We start from the raw sequence: 20,782 nt of genomic DNA on the forward strand, positions 1-20,782 counted from the left end.
TCTAACTGGACCCCCGGACCGACATGATGATGACATTACAGATAATGAAGTATGTATACATATATGGTTGTTAACTGATGGTGAACTTTGTCGTTGAAACGGTGTTTCAGAGACCAGGTGATAGTTTGTGTTGTGTTGCTAAGCTAACTCTAGACGGTAAACAGAAACAGAGATCACGTCAGTTTGTAGTCGGTAACTCGCTGTCAGGCCCAGACAGATTGTTAAATCACTATGTCGGTCTGTTTTCCATATTTAACGTGATCTTGGACAGAAGTTTGAGTTATCCAGCTAACCTGAGCTAACGGTGAAGCGGCGCGTGCTGAAGCGTTGAGCACGCGCTGACAAACCGACAAACCGAAGATTTTAACAAAAATACTTTTTATTTATTTAACTCTTTACAAAACACTCAAAGACACTTTACAGAGTTACATTCATACCAAACAAAAACATTAAAGGAGCAGTCTGTAACTCTGACCCCTAGTGTTTAAAACGGGTACTGCAGTCAGAGCTCAAAACATTAAAGGAGCAGTCTGTAACTGACCCCTAGTGTTTAAAACGGGTACTGCAATCAGAACTCAAAACATTAAAGGAGCAGTCTGTAACTCTGACCCCTAGTGTTTAAAACGGGTACTGCAGTCAGAACTCAAAACATTAAAGGAGCAGTCTGTAACTGACCCCTAGTGTTTAAAACGGGTACTGCAGTCAGAACTCAAAACATTAAAGGAGCAGTCTGTAACTCTGACCCCTAGTGTTTAAAACGGGTACTGCAATCAGAACTCAAAACATTAAAGGAGCAGTCTGTAACTCTGACCCCTAGTGTTTAAAACGGGTACTGCAGTCAGAACTCAAAACATTAAAGGAGCAGTCTGTAACTCTGACCCCTAGTGTTTAAAACGGGTACTGCAGTCAGAACTCAAAACATTAAAGGAGCAGTCTGTAACTGACTCCTAGTGTTTAAAACGGGTACTGCAGTCAGAACTCAAAACATTAAAGGAGCAGTCTGTAACTGACCCCTAGTGTTTAAAACGGGTACTACAGTCAGAACTCAAAACATTAAAGGAGCAGTCTGTAACTGACCCCTAGTGTTTAAAACGGGTACTGCAGTCAGAGCTTAAAACATTAAAGGAGCAGTCTGTAACTGACCCCTAGTGTTTAAAACGGGTACTGCAGTCAGAACTCAAAACATTAAAGGAGCAGTCTGTAACTCTGACCCCTAGTGTTTAAAACAGGTACTGCAGTCAGAGCTCAAAACATTAAAGGAGCAGTCTGTAACTCTGACCCCTAGTGTTTAAAATGGGTACTGCCGTCAGAACTCAAAACATTAAAGGAGCAGTCTGTAACTGACCCCTAGTGTTTAAAACAGGTACTACAGTCAGAACTCAAAACATTAAAGGAGCAGTCTGTAACTGACCCCTAGTGTTTAAAACGGGTACTACAGTCAGAACTCAAAACATTAGATCCTTATAGCCAGAGATGTACTTTTAAAGCTGCCAGTCTGCTGAGATCTATCGGTCCACATCGTGAGCCGTAGCCTACAAACACATTTAATACACAACAAACAGAAAATCATTTCAGATATAAATTGAAGTTCTGTGAGTCGTAAAAAATAATACAATATCTACATACTTTTTAAACTCTTATTTTAGGGTCCATTTTAATATTACGTTTGTATTTATGTCACATGTTTTTCCCTTAAAGAGGTCATAATCTGCCCTTTTTGGGGTTCTTATATTTAATCTATGTTCCTACTTTTGTACGTTCACAATAGATAAAGTCATAAAAAAGTGTCTGTTTTCATGAACTGCTCCTCCTTGCTCCCTCTACACTCTGAGTCCGTCAGCTACACTCTGTTGACCCCACACTGTTAGACCCCACGTGGGCCAAGACTGCTCTGATTGGTCTGCCGATCCGCTCTGTCGTTATTGGTCAGTTGCTCAGCATGCTTCTTGGAAATGTCCCGCCTCTTTTACCATATTGGGAATGCAGCTACTGGCTCCGTCCGAGGGGAGCGTAAACATTAGCACCTTAGCACTACTGTGCTACCGCAGGCTAAGGCATATCGTGGGCGTGCTACAGAAGTTAACGGGCGTGCAACATGAGCTGCTGGGCCACAACGAGCCAATGGGCTTAGATCAGTGATCTCACACTGACAATGACATCACACTGACACATTTTTATCGAGGGGGGCTAGAACCGAGCGTTACATGCGGCTAATGCTACAGCTAACAGGAGGACGTAGGAAAGTCAAACTTGAACTTTTCAGAAAGGCGCTGTTGATGTCACGGTCGCTCTTGTATGATATTCCCAGTATTTTGCAGCCAAATATTTGCCAATTGAAAATCATTTGATCAATGAATCAGGTTGTTGCTGCAGCACTGTCTCACTCACACTGACTGTCTTTCCTCTTGTTTTATCTCAGTGGTGATTGCTGTTAGCTAATGACCTCCTGTGAATCAACTGAGGATAATATGAGAGCTCAAAGGACATCACTGTCACCTCCAAGACCTTATTCCTCCACGTTAGCCAAGTGTGCCGTCTTAACACAACAAGAAGTTTACCGTTCATCCCTAGAAGAAGACTTCAATGAGGAAGGATTTACGACTTCTGGCAGCTAGCGCCTGAGAGACGTCCTGCACTCAGCAGGGGTCTTACATCATTGTCCTCTGACTGTGGGGACCTCTCTGCCTTTGGGAAAACAAAACCTCATGTGCCTGCTTTAGATTCTTAATTGAAGCTGTGTCTTCGCAGTTCTACGGTGCCGAGATCTTACCGAGCCCTGCTGACCATTTTCCCTCGGTCCACAGCTGTCACTGCATCTGTGGTGGCAGGTATGTTGACTGTTGGTCAGGGGGATTTCCAAAGAACTTGTAGTCGATCTAAAGTGACCAACAGACGATATTCGATTCTATTCGGCTGGAGCTGACACCTGAAAAGAACTACAGAAGACGTTGAAAGGAAAGCGACCAGGAGGAACCTCCAGACCAGGTTTTTTTTTAATTGACTGTGAACCCCTATCCTGCCTTTCAGTATCCACCCAGGAATTCAACCCCTAGAAAATAACCATATCCTCATCGGGGGGGTGCAATGCCAACCAACCAGTCCTCTCCGTGGGGTGGGGGTAAGTTAGGGGCAGGCTCAAAAGTAGATAGTTCAACCACTGCAACCTCTGTACGTGCACATGCCAGGACTGTTGCGGCCACTCAAGTGCCTTTAAGTCAGACTTCTTCAGAGCTGTCCAGGATAAAAGATCAAGCCAAAACTCTCGTCTCTAATGTCGCCTCCTCTGCTTCAAAGTTGATGCAGAAGTCGGTTTCCTCATCTGGGCTTTCTGTTAGGGCCAATGGGGACGGAAAGAAAGCAAACGCCCAGAGCCAATTCACCGCCATGCCAGACTGGTCTCCAAACCCGCCACAACAACTTAATGGGATTCAGAGCCCAAACCAGGTACTAGATACTGCACTGAAGCACGCTGGTAGCAGCGTCACAGATGTCCCTTCTGCCATACCCATGAAGGAATATCAGAGTAGGTCTAATGCACAGCTGGCGGGTACAAAGCAGAAAGGTTTGCCGCTCCACTCCTCTCAACCTGGACATGGGTTAGCTGGGTGCAGACGAGATGCTGCTTCAGGTGACACTCAGACTCTCAGGTCGGTTTATCATCAAGACCTGATCATCAATGGACAGCCCGCCATGCAGCAAGCCAACAAGCTGATGGTGAGTATTATTGATGATTCACAGTGATAAACTCAGGATGGATTGTTCCAGTGCTTTCAGTCCTGATACTGATCCATAGACTTTAGCTATAGACCACTACAGATACAGATCAGGGTCCAGTGTTTGAATAATAATATGTATGCATCACTGTGTGGAAGTGGCCTGGACACAAATCTATGAATCAGACGACACAATATAAGAAAAACATGAAATGTGCAATTAAATAGTTAAACCTGCAATAACGATTTGAAATACTATAAATAAACAAATATTAAAACGTACACACAACCTAAAGTTTCTATGCACACCTTTTCATGTTTTAAACAATACCTGTGTTAGCAAACGGACCCTGCTGCTTGTTTACATGAAATTATTTCTAGTATTTAATGCGATACTTTTGCAATGTTCAAGATGCAGCAAGGAGGAAAATGTGATTTGTTGTGCAGGCGTAGTAAAAATGTGGAAGTTCACAGACTGCCTCCTCCATTTCTGACCTCTGCTTGTTCTTTCTCCTTAGCCTGCAGACTGTTCCTCCTCACCATCAGTGCCTCATCTATGCCTTACTCTTTGTGGACACCAGGAAGCAGCATTGGGAGAAACCGCCGCCAGCCTTGACAGCACAAAAGTAGAGAAAAGAAGCACAACCACCATGAGGAGAATCCAATCGGCTAAAGCAGCAACAAAATGCAGTAGAACACAAAACGGTTGCACAGAAATGACCGCTTCAAACAATCAGTTGCTTGTGAGAGGTGGACCTCCTGCGGTGTTGTCTGCAGCTACAATCAACAGGCCAAAAACAACAGCAACTCTAGATTTGAAAAGGGAAGCACCAGAAAGTCAGCGTCCTGCAGGAAACGCCTCGTCAACATGCAGAAGAAGCAGTCCAACAGCAGTCTGTCAGAATGGTTTCATGCCGACTGTGCTCAGTGCCACTCAGGAGAAGCTTCCCACACCCATGGATGAGAGCACAGGTAATCAGAATTACAGGTTTCATGTGACGACTGCTGCAGCTGAACATCCTGTAGACGTATCAAAAGCTTACAGACACTTTCAGAAGTACAAAGATTTATGTCATAGACAAAGTCAGTGAACACATTCCTGTCTCTGTGGGTGTATGTCTGCTGTAGATGTTGCTCCTGGTCCTGCAGGCGTCCTGGTGGGCTCTGTGACCAATCAAATCTCTGCAATCCACCTAACAAAGCAGGAACAGCCCGCCTCCATGACCACTCCATCTCCAGTACCCTCCTCGCCGTCATCGACCGAGGAAGGAGACACTCAGCTGTCTGCGTGAGCAACAACTACAATCCTGAGCAGATGTTCTTCCAGTCTGTGTCCCCTTCTTAAGCTCACTGATGTTCCTCTTTGTGCTCATTGTTTCCAGTCAGGAGTGCGTGATGCAGGTGGATGGAGTCGAGGAGGAGCTCCCCGATCAGCTGGATAATGCCTGCAGTGATGACGGTAAGATGTGGCGCACGTTTAGAGATTCAGTAGAACCTCTGAGATCTTTATCTTACGTTAACTTTGTTCTAACTCTTCCATCTTCAGATGATTCAGACTATTCATCCATCACCGGCACCTCGTCCTCCTCATCCATCGCTACTATTTCTGGGTAAGACTTAACTTTTACCTCTCTAAATACACTTAAAATAGAACTTACTTGCACGCTGCTGAAGATTGGCGGTCTATCTGTCCTCAGAGTCTATATAGCTTCTTTTTTTTTTTTTTTTTTTATCTCATGTTATGAGGCCAAAAATCTGAAACGATCCAAGAAAAAGTTTGACTGTTGAACTCAAAACACGCTTAGGAGTTCATAGTTAAGCCATCAGAGAATATACTAGAGAAAGGAGCAATATTTAACTCTGACCCCTAGTGTTTAAAATGGATACTGCAGTCTAAATTCTAAACATCACAGGGTTTTTCCTGGCTCAGAATGGACCTTTGGGGCGTGACTATACGCGCTGTATTAAACGTTCGACTCGCGTATAACAGTATAGTCTACGAGTCTGTATTACCTTATTTGACAGAAATCTGTGCATTTCCTGTTATTTCTGACCATTTTATAAATAATATTATCATTATGCTTAAGTTACTGAAACCCCAATTAAATCTGGTAAAGATTTTTTTTTTATTGTAACAGTGAAACAGGGGAGGGGAGGGATTTTGAGGGAGAGGGGTGTAATGAGATTGGGAAGGGCAAGGTTACATCCTGCCAGTGCATTTCACTCTCTTCCTATGATGGCTGCTCTCTACCTTTAAATTGTGTTTAAGTACATTTATTTGAGTTAAGGTATTATGTCAAATAATCACAGATTTAAGTCACAGATAATTTGGATCATTTGATCGAATCAGGAAATTGAGAAATAATAAAAATCTATTTGCTGTTTGACAGTCTGTGTGGAGAAGTTCACAGACTACAGCTGGCTGACGTTACGGTCGTTAAGTTATTGATTGTTGATAAAAGCAGACACGGTGGAAGTGAACGGAGAAAAGTTGAACATGCGTTCCCGACTCGGTCCATACGGATCGCGGATCAACCGTGTTCTGTTGCACAGTTGCACTGCAAGTAAACATGGGGGGCGTGGTGGTTGGCGGTCGTCTCGGCATGCCCTCGCGATGACCCGTCTGCAGACAGCAGAGGAGCAGGGACAAGTAGCTGCAGTCTAGTCTACATCATATGCGGTTTAGTATAGTTTGTCCATGAAGTGGATTACTCTTTGAAATTAACTCGCCAAACAGAAAATCAACCCGCATTTTGCGCTTCAGTTCGTCAGCGGTGTGTCCAGAACCAATCAAAAGAAACAAACAGCCAATCAGCTGGCTATCCAGTGCGAGCCACAGGCATAAATGGATGAGAGGGGAGATGACTGCTAGAAGTCAGAGACGTCATATTTAAGTTTATGTTCTGCTTGTTCATCAGTCGTTTGATGTATAGATATTTTTAACATTCAGAGAGGATTTGCTTTGCAATTTGAATCGTCTTTTTTTTCCTTTGGCGCTCGTGATTTTCCTTTGGCGCTGGGTAAAACCTCTTTGGGGGGCCCCAAAGAATTCTCTATGCAGGAAAAACCCTGCATCATAGAGAGCTGTCTCCTCCCCCCCCCCCCCCCCCTCTCTAGAGTGGATGCTCACTCAGGTCACCATGCGGTGGACTCTGAAGCTTCAGTGTTTATCCAGCTCTGCATGGGTCTGTAAACCTTTCTGTGTTCTAACCTCTCTCCATTTTTCAAAAGCATCTCCAATATTGATCCTAGTTTGAGCACGTTTCTGCTCGTGGAGCTTATTAGAAACATGCAGAGGCTTTTTAGGTCGGGTACAATCACTTCTATCTGAACCACTTCTCTTGACCGCTTCCATCGCTGCAACACCTGTTGACCTGATAACTGCTCTCATATCTGACAAACCGAGGGGCGTCCAAAACGGCCGTGTGGGGGTGTGTCTTAAAAGCGCCTACCTTCTCTGGTCCAAATAAATCCAGAGCATTCAGGAGCAGAATCTAAAGTTAGAAGGAGGACATACTGGCTGCTGCATTGTTGTCAGAGAAGCCAGCACTTCAACATAGCATGTTTCCTTAATGATCAGAGAGTAAGATACCTTTATCATCTCACTCTTGTTGAAATGTTTTTTTCCTATTTCAAACAACAGCACAGCTCTTTAGATGTCCTTAACTTCACTGACTTACAGACAGCACAGTCTTTTCCTCGGTCTTTCCTCCTACTTTCCTAAAACGGATTTATCCATTAGATCCTATGATCTCTTTATTTCTCTTGTCCATTGTCCCTCCCTGCATTGTTCAGGAGGCCGAAAGCAGCAGAGCATGGTGGAAAGGTCCGCTGCATTGTGCATGGCATTGTTCTCCACTGTGATGTCTAAACAGTCGAACTCCCCACCAAAGACTCGGAGCTGGTTCTTTACTAAAACCGTCTGGATAGGGGACGCTATTGTCACCTTTTTCCCCTCAACCAGCTGATTTGTTTGTGTTGCTTCCTGAATGCTATAGCTTCAGTATGAAAAGTGAAACACTCCCGCAATGCCAACGTTTGGCGGTCCGTGGTGGAGGTCTTTGATTTGAGAGGATTATTTCCCCCGTTACTTCATCCGTCTCTCTCCCTTCATATATGACTGTAACGTAAGTCTGTTTTTCCTTATAGTTTCTGAGGTTTCTGCGTTTGTTGGACTGATTTCATCTTGCAGCAGCTCTAGAGGTCACGAGGTCGTCTTGGCTTTGCAGAGAGCCGTTTGAGGAAACATAGTTTATTTAAATAAAGATCAATATGAAGAAGTGTTAGATCTCTTGTTTTGAATAAAGATCAGGAGAGAAAAATGTCAAAATTAAACCATTTAGTCTTCACTCTCAGTAACTAACTTCACGTTAAAGAACTTACGGCGTCCTTTTTTAAATGTATTTCTCTTCTGTCAGCAGCGACTTTTAGCTCTTTGATGTCTCTGTTGTCGTCAAATGTCGGTTGAACAACTAACAGATTAATTCATACTACAGCTGTCAAACTATTAACAATTATAATCGATATTAATCATGTTTCAAATCCTGTTAATTAACATTTAAAAGGCTTTTATTTTGAAATCCTGTCTTAGTCTTAAAGTACTTTTCATGCTGTGTGCTTTTATTTTGAAAGAAAGTAAGACCCTTCTGGTAGCTGGAAGGTCAGGACATGACGTTAAGCTCAGAAACAGGAAGTGGTTAGAGATCCCAAACTGACTAAGGGTGCCCCTTTAATGATCTCTCGAGTATAAACAACGTTTGTATTGTTAAATGTTTTGCCCGACACGATTAATCAAGTTTTAATTTCAATGACGATTTAATCTTCAAGATGATGAAATCGAGACTGTCCAGTTTAAACCATGACTGTGCCGCATTGTGCTTGTTTTGTCCACAGGACTCGACATGTTATAAGTGTTTGTCTTTTATTTTGAAAGTCTCCCGACTTGAAGAAGTTTTCTTACTCCGTGTAGTTTAATGCTTGAGTTTTAATAAAAGATATATATCACATTTTAAATATTTTTCCTTCTTAAATCCTGATCTGACCATCACAAGCGACCTTTGACCTTTTGATTTAACCTGCGTTGTTATATCACTTGTCATGATGTCGGTATCGGAGAGCGTCTTCACGAGTCTCTCTTTTCCTCAGAGTTGAGGAGCCGATGTCATTGGAGGCAGAAGATGATCGCGAGGAGAAACCGGCTCTGGTTCCCAGTTTGTTCCCCTTCATCCCTCCAACGCTCTACTTCAGCACGGCCAACGAGAAAGGTGAGCGCACGCACGCCGATGTGAAAAATAGGTAACATTATCCGATGCTTTCAGATGTTACAGCCGGTGTTCAGGGCGTTGAAGTTATGACCTCTTCATCCCGGCACACATCTCGCCAATGGTCTTCTTCTGATGAAATGTGTCTTCTGTTCTGTTTCTTTGCTCGTCAGTGGAGCTTCTTCCTGCAGAACAAAGACGACTGTTAAAATGGAAGATCAGCACCGTCACGCCAAACGTTGTGAAACACACCATCGCCAGGTCACACTTCAAAGCCACCAAGAGTAAGTCCTCACGGGTGTTCCAAAAAATACAGAAACAAAGATGTTAAGGTGCACTTCAGCGGTCGTTTTATTGGACCTCAGAGAGATAACGTCCCTGTTAGTTTAACATGCATGAGCTGAAACATCAAACTGTGTTGTTCCCGTAGAGAGCCACGACTGGTTGGGCTGCTGGGGACACCACATGAAGTCTCTCGGCTTCAAAGTCCTCGGAGAACACCAGAAGGTGAATAATAAATCACACGCCCAGGGTCCGAAATTAACACCTCGCCAAGCGCCAAATGCGGGTAGATTTTCCGTTTGGCGAGTACTGAACTACTGCCTACAAATAATGCATGAAAATAAAAAAAAGGCCAATTTCCTGATCTCATGACAAGATCGAATCTGTGACTTAAATGTGTTATTGATTAAACAAAACATATTACCTTCTTAATTAAATGCAATGTAACAGATGTGTTTGTGGGACACAAAAACAAAATTTGTTTATTTATTGCCGGTAAGAAAATATGTTTGGCCGGTGAATGTTTCCATCTACCTGCCACCTCGGCCGGTGAGTCAAAAAGTTAATTTCGGACCCTGCACACCCCCAGATATGCTTCACTTTAAGGACGGCGGGACTCGTTAACTGTTTCTCTGTCCCTCGGTCCTAGCTGAACCACTTCCCAGGGACGTTTCAGATCGGCAGGAAGGACCGCCTGTGGAGGAACCTCTCCAAGATGAAGGCTCGCTTTGGCAAACAGGAGTTCAGCTTCTTCCCCCGAACCTTCATCCTCCCTCAGGACATCAAGCTGCTCCGCAAAGCCTGGGACGACGGCAGCTCCAGGCAGAAGTGGATCATCAAACCGGTATGTTTAAAAAAAAAAAAAGCTTTGAAGGCGAATCTGAAAACACAGGAAGTATGCTTTATTGTCTTTGTCGTTTCAGTTTGATGATTTATAAATCTGTCTGAAAATAAAGGTCAGTAATCGATGAAACAAATACAGATGTATTCACCCCGTCTCTTTCTCCTCACGTCCTGTAGCCGGCATCAGCCAGAGGAATCGGCATCCAGGTCATCCACAAATGGAGCCAAATGCCCCGCAAGAGACCCCTGCTGGTCCAGAAGTAAGTAGGCCCCGACACAGACTGCTTTGATCATCCTCAGGAGAGCGTGAAACATTATTCTCCCCGTGTTGTTCTGCAGGTATCTTCACAAGCCCTACCTCATCAGCGGAAACAAGTTTGACCTGCGGATCTACGTCTATGTGACATCGTACGACCCGCTCAAGATTTACATCTTCTCTGACGGACTCGTTCGATTCGCCAGCTGCAAGTCAGTTTCAACCTCACCCTGCACAATAAAAAAAAACAAAAAGACCAAGAAACAAAGAAACACTGGGTTAGATAATGCACACTTAACACAGGATGTTCCCAAAGTGACTCGGGTATACCTGTAAAGTAATCAGATCGTTTTAAAGATGGAGTCAGTAGACTGGGCCCCTCCTCCTTGGCTCATCCCCCCCAGAAGTGGAAAAGTCCGTCATATTCACCGCTTTGAATGGCGTCCAATCACTGAATTGTATCCACTCCCTAAACTCACCTGCTGCGCTGTCATTGGCTGGAGGAAACACACCAGCTCCGCCCACAAACGTCCTGAGTCAACCGTCACATATCAGAACAGTAAAATCCAGTGAGAGGACAGAGTCTCTGCAGACACAGTCACCACCACACATGTACGGAGGCCCAGAAGGGACAATGGAGCAGCTTCACTTTAGGAGAAGTCTGTTTTATTTTGAAGGAGAAGTCTGTATTTTATTTTGAAGGAACAAGCTGCTGACTCTGTCTTTAATTATTGTGAGATATTCTGTCTTGATGGATGGGCTATCCATCTTGTTTTCGAGGGAGTCCAGTTGGAAACACTGTGACATCAAAAATGTTTCTGAACTGATGTTAAAGTTTCTACTCGTCTCTTCTCTTCAGGTATTCGTCTTCCATGAAGACTTTGAGTAACAAGTTCATGCACCTGACCAACTATAGCGTCAACAAGAAGAACTCTGAATACCAGGCCAACAGCGACGACAAAGCCTGCCAGGGACACAAATGGTAAAAGAAGGAAGATGTTTGTGCAGAATATTTGAGGTGGAGAGGAAGAACAAACTAGTAAACAGACATGTATAGGTTCAAGTAAAGCAGAGATGTTTCTGACCACTCAGCACTTCCCTTTTTTAAATGTGTTGAAGCTCTGATCCCCATCTGATCTCCTTAATGTGTGTTTGTGTGTTCAGGGCTTTGAAGGCCTTGTGGCAGTTTCTTGGTGCTAAAGGAGTCAACACCACGCTGATCTGGGAGAAGATCAAAGACATCGTCATCAAAACCATTATCGCGTAAGTTTCCTCTTCTGTCCTTCATCGGTGTCATAACCTCAGAGCAGTCGCTGTGATGATGAATGTTTCTGCTTTTACATTCTTTGCCGGTCACATCCCTGATCAACGCAATTACTTCAAATATATAAAATATAATTGAATGTCCCAGAGACGAGGACATTAAGTTATTTTGGGATTGTGGGTTTTTTGCCCCTACTTGAACTTTAGGGTGTTTTTACACATCTAGATCGTTTGCTCTGGTCTGGATCAGGGTTTGATTGACAGCTTTCACACCAACACAAACAAACCGCACTAACTCTGTGTGTGAAAATGTCTGTTGGTGTCTTCAGTGAGGAACGAACGCTTCAGTTCGCCCGTTATTTAATGAATTTAGTCTGTACAGGAAGTCTTCCTCTGCAGAGACAATAATCCCTCTGAGATGAAACGATGACTCATTTCAGAGGAATCTGTTTTTCTTGAAGGAGAATGAAACGTTTTGTTTTCTGTGTGTGACCTCAGGTCAGAGCCGTACGTCAACAGTCTGCTGAAGATGCACCTCCGGACGCCGTACAGCTGCCACGAGCTGTTCGGCTTCGACATCATGCTCGATGAGAACCTGAAACCCTGGATCCTAGAGGTCAACATATCACCAAGGTAACACACACACACACACATACACACACATACACACACACACACATGTTTACACACACACACACACACACACACACACATGTTTACACACACACACACGTTTACACACACACACACACACACACACGTCTACACAGAAGAAGACAGATTTTTAACCGCCGTGTTTTTGCTGCAGCCTCCATTCCAACACGGCGCTGGATGTTGCCGTCAAAGGTCAGATGGTCCGAGACCTCCTGAACCTGGCTGGTTTCAGGATTCCAGATAAAGACGATGTGGTCGCCCCCTGCAGCAGCGCCTCCAGCTCCACCAGCAGGTAGGGAGGAGGCATTACAGCCTGTAGGCGACCAATAAGACCATGCAGCTTAAACCAGGGGTCATGTGACTGCGATGAGAACAGTTCAAATATAATAATAAAAACAATTACCGTAAAATCTGGAATATAAGTCGCACGGGGAGATAAGATGCAGTCTGTGTTTTGGGGTCAGTCAGGGAAAAAAAGGTTTAAACCACTGTGATCAATCAAATCTACGATGGACAGTTGACGTCTGACGCTCTTTTAGTTCTGTCTGTTTTCACCATGTGGCGTTTGCACTCCAGCTCTCAGTCTAAAGAGAGAAGTTCTGAAGTAACAACAGCCAGTGAGTCTCTGCCCACCTCCGCTGGTCACTCAGAATTTAATTGAGGATTCTTTTAATCAGTGCAGCATCCACAAGCTTTACAGCCTGGTCTGCGTCACTATGTATCCCCACAGATTGCAACAACATGTCAGGTGACGTGCAGGGTGTGATGGTGGTCGCTGCACTCTGTATTGAAGCTGCGTTTCTCAGCATTTTATATTGCTATAAAGGACGCAGCCAACTTTTTAGATTAAACAATAGGTATGATAAGTGCGTCCTGTACTATTATAACTCTAACTAGGTCATTAATTAAGATCAAGTTTGAACGATGTTCAACCCGATCTGCAGCCCCTCAAACAGATCGTTTTGTTAAATAAACACCTGTGTGTGTGTGTGTGTGTGCATGTGTGTGTGTAGTCTGTGTGGGGGGAGCAGGGAGAAGACCAGGCTAGATCTGTCAGCTGATGAGAAGGTCAAACGTGCCTTTTACCTCACACAACGCTTTGCTGACCAGGTAAATGAACACACACACACACACACACACACACACACACACACACACACAGAGCTGAAGGTATGTGCTAACCCAGAGTTGCATAACATAAAAGACAAAAATCTATTTTGTCAGTTTTTGGATCTTCTTGTTCAAAGTCAACCTCTCATCCTTCTCGGTCAGGACTTCCTCTCTTCGGTGTTGGACGTCCTGACTCCGGATGACGTCCGCGTGCTGGCAGAAAGCGAGGACGAGCTGACTCGACTTGGAGAGTTTGAGCGGATTTTTCCCTCGCGGTCGTCGTCCCGCTACCTTCGCTTCTTCGAGTATCAGAGATACCTCAACATCCTGCTGGACCAGTGGGAGCAGAAGCACTGGAACGACAGGACCAAAGGTGTGTGTCACTTTCATCCACAGTTACTGGACCTGAAGTTCAAACCTGCAGAACTCAGACACGCCCACACACTCCTTCATGGAGTCACCATCTGCTGCAACATCGTACAATCTATTCAACACACACATAAACTGATTAGTAAGTTTAGCTCAGTTATTTATACCCTCGTCCAGAGGTGTACAGCTGAAAGGTCTGAGGGTTTAGTTACTCTTTAAGGAACTTAAGTAGATTATCAAAACAGTGACAAAGATCTTTATCTCAGGTTCCTCCACACACGGGCCTCCCGAGAACTTTTATCTTGAAACATTTGTTCGATCCTTGATTTAAGACGGAGTGTTGATGTTTGTATCTTTGTTCATGATTTAGGGGAAACAGAGACTTTAAAACTTGATTCAAAATGTAATGTCACAGAAAGCACACACACACACACACGATTCTTGATTTCAGTGTTTTGGTTTTGTGTCGTCTGTGCAGGGATCAGTCAGCTGAGCACACTGTGTCACAAAGGAGTCCACCTGGGAACCAACGACCCGGCTCACATGGTGAGGAACGACAGCAACACTTCTATAAAATATGGATTGAGCTTGTTTGAATCATGCACTCATCATGTTCCTTCTCTCTGGTTTTGTTCCCCAGTGGTCCAAGAGTAGCTACATCTCCAGGTTTGAACCACAAAGACATGAGCTCGTCAGTCCATCCAGACCCAGGTACAGGCACACCTTGAGATAAACTCATCCAGGTTAACGGTCCCTTGAAGAGCTCTCTCCAATGTTTTAGACTGCAGTACCCATTTTAAACACTAGGTGTCAGAGTTACATACTGCTCTGAATTTCTCTCTGTTCTGTTTGAGGAGAACTAAATCCTGACTTGGTCAAATGTTATCAGCCCATAAAAGACCAGACTCATTCTATTTGAGGATAAATGACAAAACTATTAGATGAAAACAGAAATATAAAGAATGTTTGAACACTTCAGAGTAAACTAAACCATCATCTCCCGCTCCATCTGGTCCTGCAGGGTCGTGGTCAGCCATCAGCGTCGCCCCCATCATGACGACGGTTCAGATGGGGAGGTCGCTTCAGTCTCAAGTCTGCCGGTTTCACCGAGTCCTGGATCGAGTGTGACCAGCAGCACCTGCACAAGCCCTCAGCCGGGCCTGAGCCTCAGCCAGAGCCTGCTGCCTCACCAGTTCGCCTCGCTCTGAGCCCCGGTGATAAATCCTCGTTACTAAACGTCTTACACACTCTACTGCAGAGCGGACATTTTCTAATTTTCAGCTGGATGCCCGGTCTTAACTAACAGAGGGCGGATTTAGATCTTCAACAGAACTGGTATGGCCTTTAACACTTTGTACTTGTTGGATTTCTGCAGAAATGGATTTTCATATTTTCATTATTATTAAGCTAACATCCACAAAGTAGTCCCGTGATGGCGGCGTTAGCCTCAAGTTACTGAAACATCAGAGAAAATCCAACGCAGAGAGAATCCCACCGGACCGTGTGTCCGTCGCTCTGAGCATCCAGTGAGTGACCATAAATGTTCCTGCAGAGACTTGAAACGCATCACAGCGAGCTTCACACCTGCCACACATGTCGACTTTAACTTGTGTTTTTGTAGCTCTGACTTTTAAAATCCTCCAGAGCGAGACGAGGCATTAAGTGGTCCGTTTGATGGCATTGAAGTCTTAACCTTCATGACGTTAACATGACGGGAATCAAACATTAAATGTGTTTACGATCCGTATCAGTCATTCAGAAGTTCAGTACAGATTATACTAGAACCCTGTGCAGAAGCTCTCACTAACTCACCTCACTGTTACCCGCACTTTGCCTCAAAGAATCAGCCCGATGCTATCAGCCCGATGCTAGCTGCCCAAGCTGCACGCCTCAGACCACTCCGCTCTTTAACGTGTTCAGGAGTCAGAGCATTTAATAAAGTGTCTTAGTCAGACCCTATAAGAGAAACACGGTGCTTTTGTGGCTACAGAATACATTTCAGAAGTTTGGCTGAACACGTTCTTCCTCTAGTGAAGACGTTCCCAGCCTTTTGTCGTTGCAGCGCCCCCTACGTGTCTTGAGCTGAGCCGCCCCCTTTAGGACCCTCAAGGAAAGAAAAGGGATTCATCGCTATGATATTTACAAAACGCTTCAATTGTTTTATGAAAACTTGAATTCACACCGGACTACGCTCTATGACTTCAGGATTATTCAGACCTGATTTTTGAGCTGCTTTTCAGCCCGATCGCCGCTGAGTGCAACTGAAACACTGATGCTGTGCAGAGAAACACACGCCTCTCATAACTCGTAACTCCGAGATAATTACCTCGTTCATCAGAAAAACTGCAGATTTGTGTTTTCTCGTGTGAATGCAATTCGTTTCCATACAACGCACGCACGCCGACCCGGCCCGAGTCGACAGAATGACGAGGTGAAAGATAACGACACTGTGATTCCTCCTCGTCATATTAGACTGTTAGCTGTGATGTTGGGAGGATTGTGTCACATTCTTAGCCTTAATGATTCAAATCGTCTGTGAACGAGTGAGGGACGCTGCAAAGGAAGACCAGACGTCACTCGGTGGTCGATCCCTGATCCCACTTTGACGAGCGCGTTAGCAGACAGAGAAGGTAGATAGAGACTTTATGAATCCCTTTGGGAGGGTTCCCTCAGGTGAATCAAATAAAGTAGATTTGTTATATCGCCTCACTTTAAAACGGCTTTCTGTTTTCTTTACAAACACTAACGTTTGAATCTTTGAGTTTATCCGACCTGTTGGCTGCGTGTTCTTCCTCATAGAGAGATTGTGTGATCTATGATCACAAACTGAGGGGCGTGGCCTGCGGAGAGTTAGAAAGGTGCAGCTGTTGGATGAAAACTTGATGCACATTTTCTTTACCGCTACTCGGGTAAAACACTTAAAGGCGTGTGTGCACAGACGGCTCTTCTTGCACAGGCAGCGCTCATTTTGAATATAAAACTAATCAGTTCAGTTCTCGGCGTCCAGAAAGCAAAAACACCCTCACCTCCAACTATAACATCCACATAATCCGTGCACACCATGTTCAGTCATTAACACAGTGTGGCGCACGCCCTGCCCCAGTAGAAAGGTTTACAGACCCATGCAGAGCTGGATAAACACTGAAGCTTCAGAGTCCACCACATGGTGACCTGAGTGAGCATCCACTCTAGAGAGGAGGAGGGGGGGAGACAGCTCTCTATGATGTTTAGAATTCAGAGTTACATACTGCTCCTTTAAGCTGTATCTCTATTTTCTAAAATCAACTTAAATATGACCTTAAAAAACTTTGAGTAGCATCCTCCATGTTCTCATTGGCAGAGGTTCATCCTGCTCCACTTTACATCCACGCCGCCATCTTTGTTTGCTGCTGTTTAGAGTTGCTATATAAAAAGTTAAATAATAAAAACACTGGGTTTGAATTTGTATTTAACAAAACAGAAATATTATAAGAATGTTGAAATGATGCATTTTTTTTACTAACTTGAAAATGATCTAACCTCCGTGTTTAAGGGCTGTTGGAAACGCTCAGGATGACCTTTCAAAATAAAAGTTATTTGGTGTACACGTTGTGATGAGTGATTTGCATTTATTTTTTATTTAAATAATGTTTCATTAACCAGTTTTTGTCAATGTTTGATTAGTTTCTTTTTTTTTTCCAGTTATGAGAATTTATTTACAGTGGATCCGCCTTATTTCTTGTTACCATAGTAACAACTAATCTTCCTGGGGTCAAAAAAGACAGAAAAGAACACCATGATTTTCATGAAATTCTCAACATGAGGGGAGAAACATTCAACAGAATGCAATCACAGACGAACTGAGGACTGAAACAATTCATAATGTCATCGGCATATAGACGATTAAAACTGCATTAAAACTTCCGGACCTTAGGCCGCGTGTCCATCAAGCTTTTTTTTTTATCGCAGGTATCTTTTTTCAACTGTTTTTAACAAGCAGAGAGCGTTCACAGTAGAGGGTGACCTGCAGAGTCCCTTTGCACCTTTAAGAAAAAGCTAAAGACCCAGCTCTTTATGAACACCTATGACCTTACTGAGTTACTGAGCAGCTTTAGATTAATGAACTTTGGTGGATCCTTTCCATCCCCTCCCTCTCTCCAAACCACCAGGTTCAGCCTCCCGGGCGTTTTTAATGTGATCAGAAGATCCAGGAATCATTTGAAAACAATCAAACGTATTATTTAAAACTGTAAACCAATGAGGACCGCCTTGATTGTGTAGAATTAATATAAGTCATCACACCATTTTTGAATGTGAATGTATGTGCTTCTTTCTCTCCAAAGCAGTTACATAATTCTCTACAGAAACATGGATGAGCAGTAACTAAGAATTGTCCCGTGCGCCTGCAGTCTGCATCTGAAGGCTCTCACGCACGCTGTGCTGTGGACAGAATTTCTACAAACGCAGTCGGAGCGAACACGCAGAAACCAGGCCGTGGAATGCTGAATGTGTGTCAGGACTCTCCAAGCAGTTGTAAACTATTTATATCTGAGCTTAAGCAGCTGCCAAAGGCCCTTTGGGATGTGTGCATAATGGTTTAATCACAACACAGCATATTTACAACTTTGTAAACTGAACTCAGCTGCAGCTTTATTTCAAACCTGAAGTTTCTCCTCTGATGAGCAAAGCTGTTCATTAATGCATAGATTAACCAGCAGGCATCCACAAATAAATTGAAGTGACCTCCGTGATGTGTTGTTCCCAGTGTGGTGTTTAAGGCTTTCAGTCTGCACAGGATGTTTGTTGTTTTTCTGCAGAACTCTGATGTTCTGTTGGAAATAACTAGCATTCAATTATAGCTCAAAGATTAGCACCACATCTGAAACTCTTGAATCTCAGTTTCTTTTTAAACATCAGATTTCGGGTTAAAGACTTGAAGCAGACTCGCAGCTCAAAGCAGACAAAGGTGTAGTCGAGTCGTTCAGTGTGTCCATAAATAGTCTGACATGTAATGGTCCTGTGAAACCTGAACGTGGCCCACAGTAGGACCGCTGAAGCCTTAAAGCTGCACACATCTCATTTCAGTCTTTTTGTCAACAATAGAGAAACGTATCGAAGGATTTAGAAGTTGTGACGAACCCACCGAAGATCTACATTTGAAACTCTGTCTGCTTATGTTTTGATTCTTGCTGTCAGCATGAACGTCTAAGACACGATGCGATTAAGGTCTGAAATGAATGAATGAATTTCTTCTATTTTGTCCCTTCAGGCTCTCCGTAGATAGTGGTCCTCAGTGTCTCCCTGTAGTCTCAGTGATGTAAAAGAAGAACACTGCTGCATCTTTGAATGTCTCATTTCACTTTAACAAACTCTCAGACAGTAATATCCACCTGATGACATCACACATTGACCTTATGACATCACACATTGACCTTTGTGACCGTTCCTTTGAGCTGTTTGACCTTACTTTGGGATCCATAACCACTTCCTGTTTCTGTGCTTAACTTCATGTCCAAACTTCACTTTACAGGAAGGTGCTCAAACAGGCCGTTTGGAGATTTTCCCTTCATGACATCACAAAGGGCAGTAGCCTCTCCCCCAGGTGGGTGACACTCCCACAGCTAGGTGTTTGTTCTGCCTTCTGAGTCTGCCTTCTCACCGTAAACAATAGGACATGGAGCGAGAAAGACTGAGACACCCAAGCCCTTCCAGAGAGGGGGCGTGGTCAGACACAGCTCATTTACATATTTAAAGGTACAGACACAGAAACAGCCTGTTCTGAGCAGGGCTGAAATAGAGGGGTTTATAGACATGATCAAATACAGGATCAGAGTGGATTTAGAACAAGAGACTTCACACACATGTTGAAGAGGAGCTCTGAGACTTATTTACACTGAAGAGGACGAGGATATGTGACCATACAGCCTCTTTGCTCTCAGTTAGATATGAATAAACTTCCTTAAAATCAGAGTGCTGCTGATCCAGTCGTCCTGCAGCAGTCTGCAGTTCACAATGCTTTCCTCTGCATTTAAATGTAACATCTATTGAAGCAAGTTTCTATCAGGAAAGTGTTAAAGAGAAAGTAAGAATGTTGTTGAATCAATAACAGAACAGTAGCTGTGTGTCTGTATCACAATGCACAAACATTTCAAACCCACTTGCTGGTGAGCCACCTGTTATACAACGAGCCGGGGGGGGGGGCTGCCAAACATTCAGTGTATGAGGTCCACGTTTGCTGCTTCTTATGCAACCTATTTATTTCAGTATCTGTGTTGACGAGTGAAGACATGTTTTATTGTTTATGTATATTTAGCACAATTACAGAATGTTTGGATTCATGTCTTCAGTCTTTTTTAAATTAAAGTTCAGCTCAACTGATAGAAAACCTTTTTGTTCACTCCCACCAGCAGAAGTTTTTACTGTTTTTACAATCACAGACGAGGTCGCACTTCCTTTTTATTCTTCTCTAAATAAAGGTTCAGGATTTTGTCAGCTGAAGTTCTCACCAATCGATTGTTAGAAAATATGAAGCGGACGATGAAAAGTTAACCCAATGTGCGAGTGCAAGAAACTGCAGTTCTGAGAGTGTCCACTAGAGGTTGCTCTTCATATTTAAATGCTAGTTTTTACATCTGTTATAAAAATAGATGTTGGTGTCTTCAGCGCGTTTCTGTAACTGTACAAGGCGGATGATTTTTTATTCAACCCATCCATTCTGATGTTGTTAACGCTGAAGATCATACTTTATGCATAGTAAGGGGCGTGGCTTATTACATTAGTTCTGTTCAGACCGCCGTTTCAAACCGTGATATACACCCCTGTGACGTTTCAACTTCAATCTGGAAGTCATGGAGGCGGTATGTGGGAATGAAGTGACCCCTCCTCTGTCCCGTCTTCAGAGGCGTTACAGAGGAGAGGCGGGATCAGCTGATCCAGCGGTTGAGAACAGCGCTGTGTGTGTGTGTGGAGCTCCCGCTGTGCTGTGCTTGAGCAACGCTGAAACGTAATGTGAGCTTAGCTGGAAGTTAAGTATATGACCACCGCCATTGTTT

At 43.8% G+C, this 20,782-nt stretch overlaps 1 protein-coding gene across 2 annotated transcripts in view; it reads left to right on the forward strand.

Annotated features, from left to right (window-relative positions):
• ttll4 (tubulin tyrosine ligase-like family, member 4) overlaps positions 1 to 17,340 on the forward strand; it is a 17,443-nt gene extending 103 nt beyond the window's left edge. The window contains exons 1-21 of one of the 2 annotated variants that reach the window (XM_065962428.1): positions 1 to 49; positions 2,420 to 3,714; positions 4,232 to 4,685; positions 4,842 to 5,001; positions 5,096 to 5,172; positions 5,260 to 5,323; positions 8,859 to 8,977; positions 9,148 to 9,258; positions 9,405 to 9,481; positions 9,906 to 10,100; positions 10,277 to 10,359; positions 10,439 to 10,567; positions 11,215 to 11,337; positions 11,520 to 11,618; positions 12,117 to 12,251; positions 12,427 to 12,564; positions 13,286 to 13,382; positions 13,545 to 13,755; positions 14,230 to 14,297; positions 14,392 to 14,462; positions 14,773 to 17,340. The exon at positions 1 to 49 is cut by the window's left edge and continues 103 nt beyond it. In XM_065962428.1, the coding sequence (XP_065818500.1) occupies positions 3,085 to 3,714; positions 4,232 to 4,685; positions 4,842 to 5,001; positions 5,096 to 5,172; positions 5,260 to 5,323; positions 8,859 to 8,977; positions 9,148 to 9,258; positions 9,405 to 9,481; positions 9,906 to 10,100; positions 10,277 to 10,359; positions 10,439 to 10,567; positions 11,215 to 11,337; positions 11,520 to 11,618; positions 12,117 to 12,251; positions 12,427 to 12,564; positions 13,286 to 13,382; positions 13,545 to 13,755; positions 14,230 to 14,297; positions 14,392 to 14,462; positions 14,773 to 14,959 (3,228 nt within the window). In that variant the 5' untranslated portion in view covers positions 1 to 49; positions 2,420 to 3,084 and the 3' untranslated portion in view covers positions 14,960 to 17,340. Of the gene's footprint in view, positions 50 to 2,419; positions 3,715 to 4,231; positions 4,686 to 4,841; positions 5,002 to 5,095; positions 5,173 to 5,259; positions 5,324 to 7,700; positions 7,841 to 8,858; positions 8,978 to 9,147; positions 9,259 to 9,404; positions 9,482 to 9,905; positions 10,101 to 10,276; positions 10,360 to 10,438; positions 10,568 to 11,214; positions 11,338 to 11,519; positions 11,619 to 12,116; positions 12,252 to 12,426; positions 12,565 to 13,285; positions 13,383 to 13,544; positions 13,756 to 14,229; positions 14,298 to 14,391; positions 14,463 to 14,772 lie in introns of those variants that run through there. The other variant, XM_065962429.1, reaches the window with a different exon arrangement.
• Positions 17,341 to 20,782: the final 3,442 nt, after the last annotated feature.

This window comes from Labrus bergylta, chromosome 13, assembly GCF_963930695.1.
Source record: "Labrus bergylta chromosome 13, fLabBer1.1, whole genome shotgun sequence".
In the NCBI taxonomy this organism is placed as follows: Eukaryota; Metazoa; Chordata; class Actinopteri; order Labriformes; family Labridae; genus Labrus; species Labrus bergylta.